Source organism: Egretta garzetta, unplaced genomic scaffold (assembly GCF_000687185.1).
Source record: "Egretta garzetta isolate BGI_Z169 unplaced genomic scaffold, ASM68718v1 scaffold50, whole genome shotgun sequence".
Taxonomy (NCBI): domain Eukaryota; kingdom Metazoa; phylum Chordata; class Aves; order Pelecaniformes; family Ardeidae; genus Egretta; species Egretta garzetta.
Window position 1 is genome coordinate 3,867,599 of NW_009258613.1, and position 16,826 is coordinate 3,884,424.

A 16,826-nucleotide genomic window follows, 5' to 3' on the forward strand; every position below is an offset into this window, starting at 1 on the left:
CAAAAAAGAAACTTTTAAATAATGTTAAGGGTCTGATTTTTAAACCTGCATATTTGCAGGACCTGAAGGCTGCCATTTTATCTTTGGCTTATTCCATTGTGTTCAGGCATTGCTTGACTCCAAGTTGTGCATTATCTTGCATATTAAAAGGGCTGAATGCCTAAGCATGGTAAAGCAAGCTAAGGATGAAGAGTAGTCTTGATTCAGGACATCTTTGTTTTCCAATGATTTAAATCAGAGCCTTAATGTAGTTTTAATACAGCTTTTTTGTATTCGTTTTCATTCTTCTTTAACAGCAGCATTTGAATAAAATAGCCTTGCTGCCCGCACTTCTTAAAAGAGCACTTCTGTTCTTAAGCCCCGGCACACTCTATGAACAGTCCCTACCCCAAACTTTATTTGATATTTTGGTTGTACTGGTTCTTTAGAGCTGATATATAATTGCATTGCTGTGGTTTTTCCATTGACACCGCATTGGATGCGACTCTTGTCAATGGAACATGATTTTCTGTTTTTAATGCTGTCACTGTAATGGCTACCTGAGCCACTACGGTGTCAATGCATTGCCAGTATTTTGCATAAAGGTTTACAATGTATTGACATGACATTCCATTTCTCAAATTTTTGCATATTAAAGATGCTATGATTTTATTGCTACTGTGTGTGATATTTTCAATGTGCAAAAAACTGTGAAATGGCTTACAGCATGTTGTTTTTGGAAGAATCATTACAATGTAAATCTTACCATGCAGAATCCCATTACGGTGAATGGGACTTTGTGGTTTACATAGACTGTGTATGCAACAGTATAAACTACAGTGCATATTTACTAAAAACATTTTGTTATTTCTTAGGCTTAGTAACTCGGCTGTTTCTGTTTTATTGATTAGATATAAAAAAAGATGTCTCTGTCATTGTTTACATGCTAATGGTCTGAAAAACCTCATTTTTGGAAATACTAGTTAAGCTCCTTTAAAGAGGCATCTAAAATCCCAAATTGTCCTATTCCTTCGCTTCTAACTAAAAATGGAAACCTCACAAACATTTAAATCATTAACTGTGGGGAGGAAAATTTTTGAGCTTAAAGCTTTTTTACTAAGTTCTTGCCCAAATTCAGCTTAAAATGGCCGAGTTATAAACCTCTCCAAAAGGTTTTCCAATAGCAAAGCTGACATTCCTTAGAGGTTTTGTCTGCTACTGCTATAAAATTGAATGGGTAAAATATCTTGTAGGGTTTTTTTAATAATGTAGAAGTATTCAGGCCAATAGCCGAAAACTGACTTTGTTGATGGAAGTTTATTTTATTTATATTTATATATTTTTAGTTTACAGTTGTCTTAAACCCAAAACCTCAGATGATTAGTTGCAGATACAGTAGTTTATTTAACTGTATTAGGGTATGTCTTGTTATATTTCCTTTTGACCAAGACCTGATTAGATGAAGAACATTAATTCATTAAGGTTTTTAATGTTAATTTGTCCTGTTAAGAGGTTAAGCACCTTATCAAAATATTAATTTAATTTTTTTAATCTTGTTTAAATAACTTTGTAATTTGAAAGTAATGGATGCTGTAGTAATGTCTTTCACATCTGTGAAGATGAACAATAAAATTGTTTATTTACAAGTTACGACTCTAATTAATTTCTGGTAATACTTCTTATAACCAGCATAGGCATACTCTACAGTTCACGGAATATTTTACTTAAACGAATAAACTGCACTTAGCAAATGTGTAATTGAGTTATTCAAGGTAGAACTGATGTCTGCTGAATGGGATGTTTTGCACCGGATCTTTACATGATACTTCCAGCAAAGCTATTCATGTAACATTCAGGGGTGCCCTTTTACAAACATAGAATGTGCACTTGTGGTATTTTGTTTTGCCTTTTTTTTTTTTTTTTTTCCATTGGAACATGGAGAGTTCCAGTGGAAAAATAACCATTTATAACAAAACCCAATAATACCCTCAAATCATCAGTGACGTGACGTTTTTAGTTTGGATGAAGTGGTGCACATGTTCTAGAAATATCTTTCTACTTTGTTAGCTGTGGTTTTATTAGCAGGTACTATGCTGTGTGATGTAACTGGGACAAGTAAGGGGAGGTTTAAGAAATTATGTTGAGATATTGTAGATTGCCATTATTGGGCAAGTTGTAACACACGCACAGTTTATTCAGTGAAGTAGGAAGAGCTTCCTTCCAGTTAAATATCTAAAATGCTAATGTCTGTCAATGCATGCTAATTGTCTAAAAATAGTACTTCACTGTGTGTTAAGAAGGATGAAAATCGATGAAATTGGAAAGCTGCATTATGTCGATTTTTTCTTTTTTTTTTTTTAATTCAAAAACTGTTTTTAACTCTTTATCTGCTCATTTTTCCCCAACAGTTAGCAATCTATTTAACCCTGTGGTGCTAGAAGTTGTGATTTCTTCATGTGTTTGCACAAACATATAATGTGGTGAAATCCAGACTCCCAGCACTGAAAGGGGTTGTGTGAGAGTGTGTTCAGTATTTGGAAACTTTTTATTGTTTTCAGACATTCCTTAAAGGAGCATTATCAACTTTTTCAGGTTCTTCTGTAAAATGAAATTGGTGTTAAACAAAGTTTTCCCGAGGACATTTTAAATTTTTTTTTTTTTTTTTTTTTCCCCCACTATGGACAGGGAAATGACTACGAAGGGAAAAATCTTGGCAACTTTTTTTTTAGAACTGCAGTTCTCAAGCAGTGCAAAAGCCTGTCAGAGTTCAAGGAGCATCAGGAGCACTGCTCTTAGTTACATGATTTAGTTTTAGGTAGTCCTGCGAGGAGCAGGAGTTGGACTCAAATGATCCTGTTGGGTCCCTTCCAACATGAGATATTCTGTGATTGTAGATCAGTGTATGTAACAAGTGTTCTCCAAGTTATACTTTGAGACAGCACTGACAGTCCTGGTCTACGGAAGACGAAGGAGACAGAAACTAAAAAAACTTTGGTGAATTTTTAAAATGGGAATGGAGGAAATATGTTTCATTTTCAGGCTTTTTGCAGGTATTTCAAATAGTAAGAAACGAGGGTATTCTAAATACTGAAAATAATTGATAGTGCTCCTTTAAAAAAAAGTTTAATGTGATGCATTTTAAATAGTTTTCATTTGTACTGAAAATAATGTTGCTTTAAAATGTGTTTTGAATACTAAAGTTGCTTTTAAAAAGATCAAAATAGAATACAAGAACTACAGCGAAGAAACTGAAATAAAAGTATCAATTTTTTATTATTTATTCAGGAGATTTCACCTAAACCACAAAGTCAGAAAAAAAATGAAGCTGATATTAGCAGTTCTGCCAACATTCAGAAACCTGCACTGTTATCCTCAACTTTGTCTTCAGGAAAGGCTCGCAGCAAGAAATGCAAACAAGAATCTGGAGATTCTTCTGGGTGTATAAAGCCCCCTAAATCACCACTTTCCCCAGAATTAATACAAGTCGAGGATTTGACGCTGGTCTCTCAGCTTCCTTCTTCTGTGATAAATAAAACTAGTGAGCACAGACATTTTAAAAAAAATACCGTAATTTCTTATAAGACATATACAGAAATTTTTTTTGGTTGTAAATGGCTATTGCTTTTAAAAATGAATCTGCTTTAATAAAAGGTCCAAGCGGGAGAATTAGGGGTAGCTTAGTATTTTAAAAGTCAAGTCACATAATAAGGCATATGAAATACTCTACTGCAAGTAATACATTTAAATAATACATTTATAGTTATAGAGTTGTGGGTTTTAATGGTTGGCTTTCCCTCCAGCTTAAATCTCCACGTTAGTATTAACAGTGATACAGGAAAAATCAAACCTCTCTTCTGAAGGGGCCTGATTCATTAAAAAGAAAAGATGTGCACCTTGGTTGTGGATCTTTCGTTCTCTGAGAAATTCCGCCTTCAGCAGGCTGGTCTGCTGTACCTGTTGGCTGTGGCGTTCTTCACCTTATGTGATATTTCCTCTAAATCTGATGTGAAAGAGAAGATGGGTTCAAGATCTGTGGTGGGGAAACATAAAAAATGGGGTTTCTTTGTCCCAGAATAATACCATAGGCCTTCAGCTTCTTAACCTGTCTAACTGATTTGCAAAATACCAAAATATTGGTTATCAGAAGAGCAGGGAAAGGTTGAATATGCTATTTTTTGTGAATATTAAATCAGTTCTATAATTTTTGAGTAAGTCAAAAGCTACATTTTTGTTTCACTTAAGAATAGTGATTGAGGATGGAAGAATATACCTGCATCATGTGTTCCCCCTAACCTTGATTTGATATTTTTCCCTTGGGAGATAAGTTTCTTTTAATCTTTTGTCACAGATAAATTTAAATGAATGGGAGAGGGAGGCATTCAAATTCAACCATCTTCATTTACTCAGGACACATTGGTATAAATTGTATTTTGTCCCCACAAAATATTAACGGTTATCTATATTGTAATATGCCTTCCCTCCCCACCCCTAAAATAATGGTAAGTAATTTTCCTTGAGCATGTTTGTATTTTGGATTAAGTTAGACTTCTCTGTAGCAATATTTTAAAAATTAGCTAATTTAAAAATAGCTTATTTAATAGCTTAGATCTTGTTAGTGTTGTCTTTTAATATTTGGCTTCTAAGTCTTTACCACCGCTAATGGAAATTTAATTTTTCCATGCCTTTATTCTTAAATCTGTACATATTTGACTCTAAAAACTGCTTAAGAAAAGGAGAGAACAGTAATATACAGTGAGATAGTGACTTAAACATTTTCCTAAGGCAAAAGTTTATGAAACTGGGTAAAACTGGAGATGTTGTAGGGGAGTGTGGGTTTTTTGTTTTTAATGAATCAGGCCTATATTAACCTATATCAATTTCGCCCCCTCCCCCCCCCTCCTTTTTTTTTTAATATGAGGTTCTTGAGCCTTCTCACTGCCATGTATTGGCAGCACGTATTTGAAATATAGTTGGGGTATTGATGCCAGGTTAGCAGAAGATGGGAGGTGGGATATAAAATTAACCACTGCTTTTGATTATTTTTTTTAAGTTGTATGTTACCACTATCCATGACTTTTTAGATCTTTAACTGTGATCATTTGTTCTGTTGACTGTTAAATCCTACTGCCCCCTTACATTATAAGTAGCCTACTCTCATGGGTTATATGGGGGGGATTGCTTATTGTAAATACACTGTTTGTCTAAAACAACAGCCTTTATCAGTGGGGAAGTATATGCCCTAATTGTAATAAGCAAAAAGCCAAATTATATCTTGAGTGTGACTTTTTTTTGCTCCTGGTAGTCACAGTTTTTAATTACTTTCACCAGTTCTGCTGTGATTGCCAGCTTTGCAAATAAGAGCTATTTAAAGTGCTCCCCATCTTTAGAGCTCAAATACTGCGGTAAGATTATGGTATATCTCTCTGCTTCATGAACATTGAAAGATCTCTTTTTAGGTCCATCACAGCCAGTGAGTTCCCCTAGATCCTACAAACATAGCCAACGGAGAAGAAGATCACAGCGTTTAGCCACTTGCTCCTTGCCTGATGATTCTGTAGAAAAAGTTTCTTCTCCCTCTTCAGTTACTGATGGAAAAGTGTTCTCCATCAGTGGTCAAAACCAACAGCCATCAAAATTGGAGGGTAATGTATCTTAATCTAATAAAGAACTGCCCAAGAGAAATTGAATCATAAAAATTAGACCTGTCACGGTTTTCATCTAATGGGATATTTTGACTTAGTGTCGCTAAAGCTGTATGCTGTTCCTATGTTATGTAACGCTGCAATCCAAACTGTTGTTTGTTCGACCTGTGTATCTTTTTTAATACTACATTTTTTCTTTTATGTAGTACCTGATGTTGCTCATATGTCACTTGAGAAGCGTGGACCATGTCTCCCCCTTGATTTAAGCCGTAGTTTGGAAGTTACAGCGCCATTATCCACAGAATCCACTTTCCGTAATGAATATCCCAGTAAAGACAAGGAAGATATTCAGATGATTGCATATCTTTCTTCCAAAGCAGTAACTGATGGAAGAGTAGCTACAACAGCGTCAGGTAAAGAGATTCAGTATACAACCAGTTAGGTTTATAGGTGTAGGGATAAAACATGTATGTGTTCAGGCACACAGAAAGAGGGGATGCTTTTTATTTTTTTTCTGCACACTCACAAACCTGCCACTCTTCCTGGGGTCCATCCATCTGCATATTCTTCGTCTTCCACTGGCTTTGGGCTGCGCTAGCACTTTTTCTAACACGCTTTAAGGAGGATCTGAGACTGTAAAATAGAAAAAGCAGTGTTTCTTTCAAAAATATTTTATATTGTTAAAACTTGTAAAAAATAATTTACGAAGTTGTTTACTAACATACTAATCCATACTAAATCTAGATGTACTCATTGATCTTGTGGCTTCAGCTTTGCAACTGAGTAGCATTTTGCGATGCAGTCAGCATTCCTCTATCTTTGCTTCTGTTTGCAGTGGAAATATTGTTATTTGCTTGCTACAAAATGTTACTTGAAAATATTTCTAAAAGATCCTCTGAAACTTGTATAGCCTTGTTTCACCCTCACAGAGTTAGCGTGGAGCCCAGTATTGGAATTTTGTGCTGCCTCTCACTTTGTAACAGTTTACTGGCTACCGTGGTTTAGGTGAATCACTTGGATAGAGGCAATTAAGAGATTTGCAGAAGGGTTTACATAGTGGTTTGTAGACCCTAAAAGTGGGTTGTTTTCATCCAATGTATGCTAGGTGTCCATATGCTTTTTTCATAAATAAGTCTCTTATGTGGGTATTACACCATTTTTAATTGGCTCTCAAGAAAGAATTATCTTTCAAGCCTTTTTTTTTTTAATGAGAAAATTGTTCAATAAAATAAGAGGAGGAAAAAAATCAAATTATTGTACTCTGCTGGGGAGGTTTTTGGTAAATGTGATAATAGTAAGGGAGGACAACATGGCCTTAAAGTATGTAATTATGGCACTTAAACTGTAACTTAGTCATGTTTGGTGGGTGGGGGGGAACCTGAAACAACTTTGCATTAAGCTGATAGTATAGCTGCAAGTGCTTAATGGGTCAGTGAAGCATTTTGTTTGGTATGTATGGCCCCTTCTTGGGTGTCTGCCCACACATGCTCCCACTGAAAAGTGTAAGGTGATTGCTTCACTGACTTGTAACATAGCTATTTAACCTGATGTAGCAAAGGCTGGGTAGGGTTCTTGGATCGATATTGCATAGATTAAAATAGGTGATTGTAATTATCCTTTCTCTCTCTCTCAAAAAAAAAAATCCATTAATCTCTTAGACTAATTTGTCAAAATAAGGGCTAGGAGAATTTCTAATGAGCCGCCACTTAAGCTTTTAAAAATATTACTTAATTTCTCGAGTGAAACCATGTGACAGTCTTTGTTTGCCTTTGATACATTGCACAGCAGTTGAGTAGCAGAATCCTGAGAAAATTACTTCTGTAAAAGTCCTTTTATCTCATGTCTTCTGCTGCTGAGAGAAGTGGTTTTGGGAGATGTGTATTTTCCCCACTCATAGAATGAGATTGTAAAAGAAACAAACAGCTTCCAATTACCATCTGTTTCTCGTTTATTAAATCTCATTTCAGTTACTAGCTGGCTTTTCTGATATGTTTTCTGGAGCACTTAATGTGTAGCTGGTAATGCTGATGGGTATTTATTTTGTTACCCACTTCCGACATGGGACTGGGTTGGACTCTGAGCTGGTTCTAAACCCAGCATCCATGAGTACACTTGTACCTGTTTATTTGTTGAGCTTTGTCTTGACCACAGTTGAGTCTAATTAAAGAAATAATGTTTCATTTATAGCCACCTTTATTTATGACTCAAAAATATTTGACATGTCCACACACTTTGTGTCAGGGAAAACCATTCCCTGACAAAATTATCTGGCATTACTACTTGAGTCCAGAATGGGATCATGGAAGCACTTGAAATCTATGCTGCAGGATACAGTTTATACTGTATTTAAAGCTTAGTGGAGCTTTCTTAAACCTACATAATTTTAAGAGTTACAAGCTCTCAAGGAACTGATTTGCCAGCTACCTTTTTAGCTTCTGGGTTTTTTGCCTTCTGGACAGACCTGGGTTTGTTCCTAATTTTCATATATTCCTCCGTGCAATGGAATTCTGTCTTGAGCTTTTACACTGACTTTTTTGTCCAAATGTTAGAAGTTTTCAGAAGCATGTAGCCCAGCATCCACTTGAGCAGTATAAGCTTTGTGGGCTGAAAGACTATTCTAGGTAATTTGATACAAAGTTTGATAGAAAGTTTTGGAGCTAACTGCCTCTGTCAGTAGCATCTCTAGGACTCTGTAACTGAAGTTGGGTCTTTTGGGTTTATGTCAGGCTTCTAAGTCTGGTGAAACTCATTTGTCTCGCATCCGTCTCATATTCTTCTTAGAAGAAAAAGAAAAATGCAGCTTTTAAGGTCAGGTTTGAAGCCTCTGGAGTTATTTTACACTGTTGAACAGTTTTTATTGTGTTCTCTGCTTTAGAAGGCCTTTTTTTTGCTTTTGAAATAACACAGGTTCTCAAGTCGTGTTACTTAAGCACACAAAATTACACCAAATCCTTGCATGCTTCAGGAGAACGAATGGAATACTCTCTATTTATCACTACTTTTCCTTTTCTAATGAACCTGTTAAAACAATGGCAAGCTAATAGATAAAGGAGAGGTGCCCAAAGCTTTCCTTTCTCATTCCTGTTAATGCTTGAAATTACTGAGAAAATTTAATCTGCGTTATGCAGGAACATCTACCTGCCTAAGTGTAATTTTATGTATTGCATTCTTTAGCGCATACATTGTGACTCTATACGTTACAATTTGAGAACTCTGGTGTAAAATCCAGACTATTTTATAGTTGTCTGCTTTTTTTAATCTGAAAGAATTTAAATCTATGTCCTTTTATATTTCTGCTGTTTACATTTTATTGACCCAAGTCTGGACAGATCTGGTGTTCTGGATTTTGACAACACTGGAATTTGCTAAGTGCACTGAAGTTGTACCTGCTGTCTTTGTAGTCACTGAAGTAGGTGACTGTAGATAGTCTCAGAAATTGTGGAGGTAAGGGAAGTATTTAGCCTGAAACAGCCTATTATTGCCAGCCCTTCTGTTAGAAGAGCTGTACTGGTTTGGACCCAGAAATGCGATTTGTTGCTTTGGAAGTTTAGATTTCTGATGGGGGCTATCACTCAAGTCAATTGAAGATATAATTTTATGTTGTTGAAAATGATGCCTTTTAATGACTTCTTTATTCAGAAGATATTAACGTCGTGTTTCTCAGAGGGGAGGGATGAGGTGCACTGAAGTGCAGAAGCATAAATGGCGACTCATGGTATTAACACGTAGATTCCTTCTCAAAATCGTCATTCAAAGTGCACAACTTACAATTTTGTAAAGGCAACACAAAAGCACTGTGATCAATCCTTTCAGGCCACAGGCTACATGGGAGTACTGTGTGCTTTGGTAGACACTGGTACACTACCAGGTCATGATGGAACCTGGTGTATGGACCTACTTGTGATCACCTGATACTGTACACACATAACCAAGAATCCTTGCTTTCATTTGTCGGCCTGCTTAAAATATGGATCGCTGGCCTTTTTGTCACTTAGCCTTCATAGGCTTTAAATTCACCATCAGTCTGAATACATGCAAAACACTCTAGTTTTCCAGTTCTGACTACATGAAGTTCAGATCTTTCTGTAGTTGTACTTCTCTTTAAATTTGTGATAATTTTTCGTGGTTTTTATAACTCTACACATTTGTGTTGGTTTTCCTGTTATGTATGGAGCAAACATAATTTCAGCGAGCAATCTGAGTTTTAAAATTTAAGTAAAAGGAAAATACCATTACATTGACTAGTATAACAATATTACTATAATATTTATAATAGTAATATAGCAATATTATCATTAGCTGTTATTTTCTGTTCTAGCTCAGTCTAGATGATTTTGCTAGTAGGGGAATGTTAGGTTAACTGGATGGGAGGAATTTGCACTTAGGCCAAAAGAAAAAAACATTGTATACTTCTACATAACTTTATTGGTAACAGTTTGCTGCAGCAGGAACAAGGAATGGCTGATGTACAAAATTTTCAGAAAATGAGATCAGTCGCTTTTTAATAAACCATTGCCAGTGTTAGCGGTTACCCTGCTTTTAAGAGGTATCTAGGCTTTAGTGAACTAAAGCTCTTGTTACTTTGGAGCTGTTTGTTTTACTCCAACATCTATTGACAGTCAGGTCTACTCCCTAATTTGAATGTCTGCCCTTCTAATCTCTGCCCTGAAGTTCCCAGCTGATTCTTGGGGTAGCAAGCAAGAACCTTTCATGTCCTTATCCTTCTTAAAGAAATTGTTTTGTGCAGGATCTGATATTAATCTGTAATATGTATTTAAATTGCATTTAGATATGAAATTCACCCTACACACTGGGAATTAAAACCACAAAATTAATTATGATAGAACCATTAATTATGCTGATCACATTATGATTTAAGTTGTGTATTAATGCAGATGATGGTATGTCTGTTGTCAGGAAAGTTGAAACATCAGAAGCCATGGAATAGAATACCATGCAACCAAACAAGTTGCTTCATATTGGTACAATTTATTTTAATTTGCTGAACTGAAATAAGCGTTACCGCTGAAAGCCCGTCTGTGCTGCTGCGCTTGTTCATCCTGCTCCGTGCCTCTGCTGGCACGAGGGGGGGGCTCATGTCGCTGCACGGTGCCAGACCAGGAGAGGTTGCATTGGAAACGTGCCATAAAGCAGGCCGTGGACTAAAATTGCTGTGGTTTGCATTTGGTTTTAATCTGAAATCAGTCTACCAGTGTTAAAATTGATCTTAGCACAATGACATAATCAGCAGTTTATCAAATCCAATCTCTCAAGCATCTTTCTCTCTGCTGAGTGTTAATTGCAGACCTCCCACGCTTCACTGTGTGGGAGGTGGCTGACTAGACTCCTCAACAGGAATAAAATTGCAATTAAAAGTAACAGTTAAGAAGTATATGGTAATATTGCCATAAAGGAAATTTTTTATAAACTAATGTTTTTCTTGCTGTATTTGTTGCTTGCCCTTCAGACTGTGATTGTCTACTTTGTCTAATTTTGTGGTTACTTGTAGGGCGTAACGATTGCACAGTTGAAAATTAGGCTTTGCAAGCCTCACCACTTTGTTTAGGATTTGAGAATTTAGGATTCTCAATCTAGAATGATTTCTGATTCGTAAAAGTAAAAGCCAAGAATAACATCGTAGTGTATGCAGGCAGAATAGTGATTTCTCTCTTCAGGTTACTTTAGAAAGGCAGTTGGGAGAGCTGTCATCGAGATGGATATTTGTGTGGCTGCCTATGACTTCTGCCCCTCATAAATGTTTCCTCCAAGTGATTTAGTCGCTACCTGATTACTTTGTCAAATATCCTGTGTTGAAATTATTGAAATACCGAAGTTCATTGTGTTGTGGCTGTCAATAGCAGAGCATGTTTGCATGTCTGAGGTCAGGATTTCTTCGGAATAATGAAGCTTAAATACTAATTCATCTAATATTGAGACTAAATTTCTCTTGAGCTTGTTTGGATGGAGTTTTCTCGCATCTTTTCTTCATAATGGCAGTGACCTAACCAAATTATGTGCATTTGGGTGATCCTTTTGTGCTCTTTTTAGAAACGAGACAAGATGTTGATAGCATGATGATGTGGAGCAGTATCACTTTTTTCTTTTACTAAAGTGCTAAAATATACTCATTGCTCCACAGATGGCAAAGCAGTGCAGTCCTGTAGCCAAGACAAACGTTAATTAGGAAACCCAAGAAAGGAATAATTTGGATAGCATTTTGTGTCGATAAGTATCCCAGCAAGCGAAGCCCACTTGAAATAAAGACAAAGGCAAGAGCCTGAATAGTAGACCAGTCTTGAAAGGATTATGGTCTTAGGTGGGATGGTTGATTTGAGGTAGTGGAAAGGCTCAGGTAGCCTCAGCCGGGGTCGTGCAGTTTGTGTGAGGAGCCAGCATGCAGAACTGAGCAGCTGCTGCTGGCTCGATGGTGTGGCATGGTGATGCATCTTGCAGCTGGGAATATCTGGCATTTAAAAGTGCTGTGGTAGGTGATACACTGCTTGCTATTGCTCTTTCTGCCCCTGTGGCTTTCTCGCTCTGTGGCTCTTTTCCCAAGAGGGCTGCCTAGGAGCTTTCGTTTAACGTGTGTGTTGTATCGCAATAGAGTTGGGTTGGTCTGTCCAAGCCTGGAAGGCTGCCTTACAGAGTCAGCCCTGAGGTGTTCTTGCCTTTACTCCAGAATCCTTTTGTGACTGATGAATTTACTAAATTATCTTAATGCTTCTCACTTAAATGCTTTTTGTTGTTTTATTACTGAATAATTAAAAAAAAAAAAAGAAGAGGGAGCTTAAAGAACCCATTCCAGACCAGCTTCGTATTTGGTCTTGTTTAATATCTTCACTGCTAGCAGGTGGTTTGGGGTTTTTTTTTGTTGTTGTTTGGTTGGTTTTTGGGTTTGTTTGGGTTTTTTTGGTTCAGCACTTTAAGCCGCCGGTGTTTTTTACATGCTGATACTTCTGTTAGACTTACAAGTTGAGAGACACCAAAGGTGACTGGTGCCTCCAAGTGTTTACAGCTGGCATTGAAAGACCCAAACCCCTTATGACATTACAGAGCTGCATTTTTGTATGTCTGTCTTTGGCATGGTCCTGAAATGTCCTCAGCAGTCTGATGAAGATTAGGCTTTCCTAATGGCATTTAAATGAAACTTCAAGCTCTCACAATATTGATGAGCACAGTAATAGGGACTTTTGAATGAACTCAGTAATGTTCTTTATAAATAACTTTTGTTCTAGTTTATTATTTGAAAGTTCCATTGTACTATTTGATTATAAATATTAGCAATGAAAATTATAATTTGAGTTTTGTTTTACTGTGTTATTTCCCAATTTGCATCAGTTAAAAATTAAAAAACACCCAAGTATTGCATTGAATAAACTTTTCTGAATAGTACAAGATAATTGTCAGTATTTGCAAGTAAATTGTCAGTATATGATGCTGAATTCTGACAGATTATTGTAGTATTTTGCATGTAATTCAAATATGGATTAAATATACACATGAAAGACAGTGAATGATTTAAGTATTATTAAGATCAATGAAAAATGCAATAAGTAGAAGTGTAAATATTATACATAGCACTAAAAATGTACCAGAGCTTAGTTTCTCTGTTCATATAATGGAACTTTACCTTGAATGGTATTGACGGTGCCAGCACCTTTAACGCTTACTGTTGACGTGGGTTTCTATTACAGTTGAATAAAAAGGAAACAAAAAGGCTTACAAGTAGCAGCAGAAGTACACTTTAAACAGTACAAGTAGTTTAAAAGTGAATGCAAATTCCAAAACAGACGGAGAAACTTTGTGGCATGTATTGTCTTGTATGTAAGACCTAGGCATTCATGTGCAGTAACTATATGTTAAGTGTGATGATATTATTACCAGTACTTGACATTTCAATGATCTGACCCAGCCAGTGACCTGGCTGCAATCCTTACAGAATGCCTAGTAAATCTGTCTTCTTGTTTTCAGCACCCTCGTCCCATGTACATGCCTTGCAACTGGAAATGCCTTTAACCAATAGTCTAAAGTTACCCAAAGGGAATAGTAAAAAAAAGAGGTCTTCCACATCAGTGAGCTCTGAAGGGACAGAGGTACAGTGCTCTGTGCCCATAAAGGAGAAATGTTTTGAGAGTCTGAAGGAGAAAATATTAAAGAACGTGATTGAGAAGGACAAGCGTTCAGAAGTTGGTAAACTACAATACTTTTTGTTTCCAGTGCTTTAGACAATAAAAATAATTGTAAAGTGACATTAAAAATAATTTTATTCTTTGTATGTTTCTTATTATGTACCATTAGGACTTTTTACGGTCTAATGACTTTTACAAGAAAGTGGGTCATCAGCCAGACACTGCACTTATGCCATATTCTTTTTCAATTTGCAGGTGCAGTGAGAATGGAAAGAAAAGGAAAACTGGAAGAGAAAAGTTCTTCAACATATGGTATGTACAGAGCAGTAATATTGTTAGGAAAAAAGGAAAAAAACGCTTGATGTCTCTGAAGAGCAAATGTAAAATATTTCCTAGGCTGAGCTGCACTTCTTTTGTTTGTTTAGGTCTTAAAACTAGTTTTTATATATATAACAAATTTACATTAGAAGAATAATTTTATAAGAGAAAGTGAAAGTGCCCACAAGTACTTTTGGATCCTTCAAAATCTGAGAGGCCTGAAAAAAAAGAAGTTGTGGTTTTGGGTTTTTTTTTGCTTGAATTAGTGATACTGCCTGTATTTCCTTGTACTGACCGATTTTGGGGGGAGGAGAAAACAGTTAAGTATTACTAGCAAAACATTTGGCGATTCTTGAAAGATAATATAAATTAAGAGGGCTCTGGTTTTATCCTGTATTTAAAAAAAAAAATAAATAAAATTATTACAGATGGACAAGAATTCATATGTGATTGTGCCTTGTTTTTCCAGGAGGTAAAAGTTCTGTTTCTGTATTCCCCAAGAAGATAATAAGATTGCTTTGTGTGCAGGAAACAATCCCTAAATACTGACTGTAATGATTTATTTTCAAGTCAATGTCCTCATTATTTATCTCACCGCTGATTGTTTAGAAAATTATTGTGGAGTGACGGTGCTGTGGGATATATTTTGTCTGGGGAGAATTAACAAGATAAATAGTGTTTTTCTGAGACAAAGTGCTTGTCCTCATGCAGTGCTTAGAAGTGACCGCAGTGTAAAAAATATATCATAAATTTTAGTCAGAATCAGTTTTCTGTGAGAGTGTCGCTGTGTCGTAGAAAGTGCTGACAGCATCAGCAGTTTTTTGGTACTGAAATTTCCTTCAAATTAGTTTCTGTAGGCTTAATACGAGTTATTAAGACTACATTATATTTTTAGTTTGGAATTTTGCACTTTTGAAAGCTTTTTCTCTTGCCCAAACCTTTATTTAGTAAGCTGTGAGTAAAACAGATGTTATAAGCCATTTAAATAATGTCGCTTATTTTGTGTGCTTTGTTATATATTCTCCTATGATATCTCATTTGGAAATACTTAAAATGGTAAATGTTATTTGTTGAGAGAGATTCCTTTGACCCATTCTACCAGGAATTAATGAGACACATGCCCAAGATATCAAGTAAATTAACTGAATCGTTTTGATCTGCCTAGGCAACTGGAATACTTGATTTTGAATGTCATGTTTAGGTTAAGCCAAATGAAGCAAGTAATTTGGAATGGTACTGCTGTTCTAAAATGCTTAGTTTTTATTTCAGGTAAAAAGAAAGAAAAGGAAAAGGAGAAAAAAGAGAAAAAGGAGAAAGACCATAAATCAAAACAGAAAAAGAAGAAGAAAAAAAAGAAGAAATCTAAACAGCATGGTAAGTTCAATTTACTTTTTTTTTTTTTTTACTTAAGCAAAACTGCTTAGTGTATTTTTGGCATTAGATAGTAAAACTTGTTTCTAAACAGTATGAATGTCAAATCTTAGAAATTTCAAAGATTAGGTTTTGTCCTTACATGATGAAAGTACACTTAGGTCTATGACCTCATTTTTTGTATTTATAGCCTGTCTCTATGTGATAGGCATACATATTTCATAGATGTTCTTAATTTCTTCAAAAGATATGCTTGGTCTTCTCATCTCTTCACATTCTTCATTTGAAGCTTTGTATACACATCCTACTTATATTGCTTGGACATTAAAATTACAGTATCTAGTCTGTTGCTAAATCTCAGTGGTTTACTGAAAATGCAGCCCCTCCTTACAGCTGAGGTTGGCCTCTCTGTTGCAACAACCTTGTCTGTTGTCTTGACAGATCGTGATTCCATTTGTCGTTGTCTCACTTCCCTATTTTTATATTTTTCTGTTCTCTGTCATTTCTGTTCTGTAGAGGGACAAAAATATTTTGTTGTAATAAAAATATAACTGTCCTGCAGACCAGTACAGTTTTACTGGTTTTGTATTTCTTCCCCTTTTCCACACCTTTTGGTTCTTTTAATCTCCCATAAAATCACATTACATGTTCCTTCATTTATCTTTTTGTTTGCATCCCATGCAGTCTTAGTTGCAGCATTATGGCAATAAAAATAACAGCAAGGGAAAACGGAGACAGACCAATTCTGTCTCTTCTTCTTGACAAAGACTGAACTTTATTTTTTGTGTGCTACGCCTGCTTACTTCAAAAAGTGTTTCAGGACCTAAAATAATACTATTTATTTTTATCTTGCTGCTGTTTTTTTGGTTTGTTTTGTTGTTTTTTTTGGGGGGGAGGGTTAGAACATCTTTAGATATTAAAAAATTTAAAAATGAGAAAACAGACTGTCCTTTCGATGTCTGTCAGATTGACTTTACATTCATATACGTTGAGAGTGTACTTTACTAGATATCAGTTGTAGTAACTTTGATTAAAATGTCTTAAAATGAGAGATGAAAATTTTAAAACCTATCAAACAAAGAATTTTCCAGAATTTTTTCCTCAAAAGCATGTGGAAAACCCCTATGCATTAAATGGAGCTTAGAATCATAGAATAGAATCATAGAATCACTTTGGTTGGAAAAGACCTTTGAGATCATCGAGTCCAACCTTTAACCTAACCCTGACATCCCACCACTAAACCATATCCCTAAGCACCTCATCTATCCTTCTTTTAAATACCTCCAGGGATGAGGACTCTATTACCTCCCTGGCCAGCTCATTCCAGAGCCTGACAACCCTTTCGGTGAAGAAGTTTTTCCTAATGTCTAGCCTAAACCTGCCCTGG

General features: G+C 35.9%; 1 protein-coding gene across 1 annotated transcript in view; it reads left to right on the top strand.

The window, feature by feature from the left end:
• The window catches only part of PHF20L1 (PHD finger protein 20 like 1), a 57,158-nt gene that overhangs the window by 22,256 nt on the left and 18,076 nt on the right, over positions 1-16,826 (top strand). The window contains exons 10-15 of the mRNA XM_035903430.1: positions 3,265-3,517; positions 5,436-5,621; positions 5,828-6,034; positions 13,593-13,811; positions 14,006-14,062; positions 15,326-15,442. Coding sequence (XP_035759323.1) covers positions 3,265-3,517; positions 5,436-5,621; positions 5,828-6,034; positions 13,593-13,811; positions 14,006-14,062; positions 15,326-15,442 — 1,039 coding nt within the window. The remainder of the gene's footprint in view (positions 1-3,264; positions 3,518-5,435; positions 5,622-5,827; positions 6,035-13,592; positions 13,812-14,005; positions 14,063-15,325; positions 15,443-16,826) is intronic.